The 6,000-nt window shown below is 37.1% G+C and overlaps 1 protein-coding gene across 7 annotated transcripts in view; it reads right to left on the bottom strand.

Annotated features, from left to right (window-relative positions):
• The window catches only part of LOC105568153 (glutamate receptor ionotropic, kainate 2-like), a 137,909-nt gene that overhangs the window by 52,614 nt on the left and 79,295 nt on the right, over positions 1-6,000 (bottom strand). For all 7 annotated transcript variants that reach the window (XM_012023574.1, XM_012023576.1, XM_012023575.1 and 4 more), the window contains exon 8: positions 278-430. In XM_012023574.1, coding sequence (XP_011878964.1) covers positions 278-430 — 153 coding nt within the window. The remainder of the gene's footprint in view (positions 1-277; positions 431-6,000) is intronic.

Here is a 6,000-nt window from a genome sequence, read left to right as displayed (position 1 = left end):
TGTGCACCGAGGCGTGTGGAAATATTCATCGCAATAAACCGTCAAATGTTGATTCCCGAATGCCATATCGCGACAGTATTCGAAACGAGAACTGCGCGCCGATTTAAATCGTTTGGTCTTAAAACACAGTACAATGTATCCCCATTATCTCTGCTTTACATAATCCAAGTATATGTTGTCTAATACAGGTGAAATAATATCAAAGTTGATATTATACGTGATTTACACGTTACATACGTATTATCGGGGTGGAGAAATGCAAAAGAGGGAAGCTTACCGAGTTGATATAGTTGATGAGGGACAAGCCGCCGTCCCAGGGGTGCTCGAGCTCGCAGGAAATATTGGCGGGCCTTAAAGCATGGGATAGCTCCAGGGTACGTAATCCCACCGCGAACACCTGTACGCTGTCGTACATTAACGCTGGATCGGCCTGCAAAAATACGAATCTCGGCTTTAGTCATTGCCAATGCTCGTCCGATACCGCGCGTGACTTAAGAAATGCGAACGTTTGCCGTGATATTAATCAAAATTTTGCTACGATTTCGCTTCGGATTTTGCAACCGCCCGCAACTACCATTATCTTGATTAAGAAATGTGTGGTGAAATAGTATTTGGTCATTAAAATCGATAAAATGTGGCGTATTTAATTCTGCAAAATTATATTCATTAAATTAAAAGTAACTATCGTAAATTAACAACAATTTTAGTTAATTAAACGTGTAGAATTAATAGCAAACACAATTAAATGTAAAATGATACGGGATGGTGTATGATCAAGAGTACAGAAAGATTTTCGAAAGGCGAAAAATGGGCAAAATTGCGCGCAGCTCGCAGTGAAATGCTCCGTTTATTAATTGCAACGCTATTAGTCACGCGTGTGCGTTTATTTCCATGAATTATGAAATTCACGGTACGTTGCCGTGTCGAAGTTATGCGCCAGTTCTAATCTAGTCGACACGACGACGGCGACGGTGTTGCTGCGCTCTCGCCGGAAACGTCGGCGGAAAATGTAATATTCAGTGAGAAGAGACTATAGAAGATTTGATGGCGGCGTCGCGTGAATTAATTTCGTTCACGCGTTATTTATTCCTGTCCTGTCGAAAGTTTGTCGATGGTGTTCACCGCGAATTCCTTTTTCTTCCCTCTTTCCATTGATTGTAATTATGTACAATACAATAGTAGCAGTAGCTTAAAAAATATAGAGTCCCCTATTATGAGATAGTATCCTAATATGGGATAGCGGGGTTTCCGTTAAATCAATATGCATCGTCAGTTGATTCCACCATGAATTTATTGCCCTTGGAGCGAAATCTGCTTAGTGGAAAATTCATCGTTAGATCGTGTAATCGTGGCGAAAAAAGATTTGTGATTGAATTTGGACATTGAAGATCTACTGTCTCTCATTTTAGAATCCTATCTCATAATAGAGGACTTTCCTTCAACCATAAAGTCTATATACCATGAGGTTTGTCATAATTCATGTATTTTCGTCTAATGGTCAGTAAAATATTTAACATGCGAACGCGCAACGACGAATGCATTCGCGTTAATTCATTTTTATGCTTATAACTCGTTCGATCTCTTCATAGGGATTTACTGCAATTCGGTGTCGACAGAATTGGGATCCCGATACTTCACGCCTTTCAGTCAGTTAAATATATTAATAACAATAATGCACTAGTATATTAATCGTCAACTACTGTTTTATACATTATAACGCAACAACAACAATATTAATGAAGACAAATAATGATAATGAAAATTTGCTCATTAACAAATAAATTAACTTAAACAATGTTTATTATAATTAAACCATTCATAATGGTATTTACGCCCATAATGGTATTTACAACCTAATGGTACGAAAACCTCATCTACCAAAGGCTATTCGTGTAATCAAATAATATTGTATTAATACCTTTATCAGCCACCGGTTTATAGTTGTCAGAGAATCGCTAATAATACCGGTTGCGAAAGGTGAAAATTTCAGTGGCGCAATCGGGACGACGCGGGACAAACTATTAGCTTCCGGGATAATTTTAGTGGTAGCTTCCGGTGATGGCGATCGATACGAGGCAGTCACGTCGCGAATTGATTTCACTCGTATTTCAGAGCCGTGAAACGATGCTAAGCACGACGCGACCATTCCGCCCGCGACCGCTTCTCGTCTTCATTTCCTTCCCTTTCCCTGCACCTTCTTCACGCTGCGCGTCCTGGAAGGCACGTATTTGAGGCGGACAAACACGCGGAAGCATCCAGGAAACGACCGGCGCCCGTGCTTAGTCTTGCGCGTCTCTTCATCACTCGCTATGTGCTCGCCCTTTCTGCTACGAGTAGTTTGTGGAGCTTTACTGTTTGCCCTGAGCTAAAGTGCGACGTGTCCCGCACCTCCCCGCACGTTGATCCAATATTGCGTTTTCGTTGATGACGCGCGAATTTACCGCGACTAATCAACTTTCCCGGTGTGATTTCAATGCCCTCGCTTCGGATTTCCCGGATTTTACCACCAAGTGAAAGGCTTCACGGATCTCTCCTCGCGCTCTCTTTAAAGTTCTGGAGGGCTTCTCGAAAAATTCTGATAATTAATAAATGCATAAGACTCGGATTCCGTCGAATTCTGATAATTGTTCTCGACGCTCGAAGCGACCAGACAATAGAGAAGACGCGGTAGACTCCCGACAATATTTTGATTCTCGGATAGAAATTTTCCAGGGGAAAAATACTCTGATTACAATTTGTACATTCTCGCGCAATGTATTTTAAGCACAAACGTAAAAGGTGAAATGAACGTGACATTGTGGCCGCGCGCAAACATCTCAGTAACGTGATTTTGCAGACACGTAGACGAGCTCTCTGATCCGTACATGGTAAAGCTTTTTCGCGTTGCATCCCTAGAGAATTAAGAATCTGATGGGAAATTGAAAGGTCCCTACTTTATTTATATTATATGCCGAAACTATATTTGGCTACGCGATCATTTCTTTCAAGGGTTGACTGATTTCACCAAGAGAAGATGTGGACTGAATTGATTCTATTCAGAGATTATTTCCGAGAATAGGATTTTAGAACATTTATAATTACTTTCACAGAGTTTGATGAAAATTTTAATAGCGCGCTATTAATTTGAAATTCTATTTCGCGCCCTTAATCCTCTTATATTACTGTACGTAAATAATTGATTACTTTTATTAAGCATAGAGCGCCCAAGTTCGATAATTGTATTAAAAAATTTACAATAAATTCGCTATATTTATTACGTGGGATGAGTAGCAACAGAAAGTTACGCGTGCAATTTCGTTCAATATTAGTTTACAAATTATCGATGTCAAGCGCGTGTTGCGGTTTTACAATTATGCTAAAACCTCCGCGCGGGGCAGTAATAATCCGAAATGAGAATCCGGAAAGTTTGTTCATTCGCGTGAAAGTTGATGAACTGGCGCTAACGTAATTTATGCGGCAGGATATGCAAACGCGCGACAGTAGGGTGAAACGAGTGTGACTCAGGTGGGTGTGAGCATATCCTGCTTGTCTTACCTCCGCCTGAGGCAAACAATAAAGCTCCAGCAAACTATTTGTAGACGCAAATCTCATCTCGGCGAACTTGAAATCTGCCTGAGAATAGCTCACGGGCTAACTGCGGGCAGTTATGCTCCCGCTTCTTTTTCTGCGGCAGCAAGAGCATGTTGTTATAAGGCGGTGGAAACTAGATTTGTCTGAGAAATGACTGATTTGTTACTTCGCGATAAGAAATTTCGAAATTTTTTCAGTAGAAACAAGTAAACCAGACAAGCAAACGATTTGTCAAGATTTCTCCGACATTTCTCAATTCGAACAATTGTTTCTGTATCTCTTAATAAATATTTAATACTTTTTCCTGGCTGCGGTAATATTTTTCGTAATAAGAATTTTAATTTTCAATAAGGCGGGAGGGAGGTTATCGTAATAAATGCTATGTACAGCATTTATAAAGATAATTTAGAAAAATCGCTGTGCGATATTATAACACGTGAACTCACTGACGACAATGATTTCATCTAAGGGGAAAAAACCTGTGTATGTCCGTTTGTAACAGTGCACAAGACAGGATGGAATAAATACAGTATACAGATTCGCATGATAATTCAAGTGGTCGCCTCCATCTGTGCCAGGCCCTTAAAAAATAAAGGCGTTTACATTGTAATTTGATTAATACTTTTTCATTATTCTCGAAACAGAATTATGCTTATTTTAAATCCTATTACATTTGTGTGTTTTTATCTTCTTAGGTAACCATTATGCAAAATGTCTGCATAAAAAGCAGGGGCGTGTAAATAAAATATTTTATACAGTAATGAAATACTTTACATTGTATATTTTTTCCTGATATTCTGTATAATTCCACAAAAAGAATTGTAATTAATCCCTTGCACTCGGAAGTTGATTTATATGCGATATCACATTTCATTCCAGTAACTCGAATGTTGAGATACTTTTTATATGATATTTCCAGGAGTTTATTGTATTTTTATATTATTAAATCTTTAAATATGCAATATGTAATAAAATTATAATATTAAAATCGTAATAAAATTATGTTCGGAGAAATAAAGAAGTTTTATTTATCGAGTTATGAAAATGTTAAATTAATTGCAGAATGCAAAGGATTAAATAATTTAATAAATTATTAGCTGAAAAAGTACATATTTACTTCATACGCAGATATTTTATAAAATATTGATAACTTTTGTACATATAAGAGATATATTTTGTATGAAATTCCACGACAAAGCTTTCGCAAGGATCAATCTTGGCTGTGAGAATGAAAAGGAAACTAAATCTTTGCAACTACAGAGTAGCATTCTTTACTGAACAATTTAAGTATGAATAAACTCTGAACTTTTCAGTGTATAACTGAAGGAAACGGATTTGTAAATTAGTTGTTCACGGCCAAGGAGTCGAAGGTTAAAAAAAGAAAGTCAGAACCCTAAACATATTTGAAAGGGATAATATAAATAAAATCTCCACGGAAACGTTTGTGTGAAATAATGAAGGATCACATTATTTCATCGATATGTATCAACGTTGGTGAAAACACGATTATGCCACACTGCCATAATTAAATCCGAAAACAGACTTATTCGCGTAAAGCTATACATCAATGTGATATACTTTATATACAAAAAGGCACCTAATACTCGTATCGCCTACCAAAATTCAAATCGTTCTCACTTAAGGAATAATAGACATTTATGTCTGTATTTATCATAGTTTCAAATGACAGAGGAAACATTTGTGCTTCATGTACACGATCAGAATGGTTAAAATCTAAAAAATTTTAATCCACATTGAAAAGAAACGAAAATGGTAAAATCGGAAGTTTGAAAAATGGCACCTAATATCGCCTACCTTATAAATTTTTATAAAATCATTGTTTATCAATATGTGTGAGTTTGTGAAGCTATACATATTTATTATTTTACATCATATAAACGTTTGCAGGTGTGAAAAAAATTTTTAATTTGTGATTATGTTTAAAAAATATTTTGATTATATGTAATACACCATTTCGAAATATTTGAGGATCAATTTGAGATTTTAATCAATTGCGATTGTCGATTATTCTTTATCTTCGGTAATTAGCGTCAATGAGAGAAGTTCTTTACTGAACTCGGCGAAGTGTCAAGATCTGTCGGCGAAGATATCCGACGTTAATGGGATAATAATGTGTGTTATATCACGTCAATATTCGCGCCAATATTCGTGGATAACATCAAATTTCGGTAGGTATTAATGCGGATGCGAACTGATAGCTTTCCAGACAACTGTAATCATTACATGCGTATCAATCAATTAACGGCTGTTGCTCTATACAATTTCATTCATTATCGCGCGCCTCGTACCGCGCAAATTCTGACCTATAATTGTCGGATGTAATAGCGAATAAGTTATGCAAAACAATAAAATCGTAGCTTCGTTGTAATTCAGCGCACGTACACGAGTTTTTGTTGGTCGAAATAATGT

The sequence above is a fragment of the Vollenhovia emeryi genome, unplaced genomic scaffold, assembly GCF_000949405.1.
Source record: "Vollenhovia emeryi isolate VEMERY1.0 unplaced genomic scaffold, V.emery_V1.0 DF939131.1, whole genome shotgun sequence".
Lineage (NCBI taxonomy): Eukaryota > Metazoa > Arthropoda > Insecta > Hymenoptera > Formicidae > Vollenhovia > Vollenhovia emeryi.
Note: the sequence above shows the minus strand (reverse complement) of the source record. Positions and strands in the feature narration are given on the sequence as shown.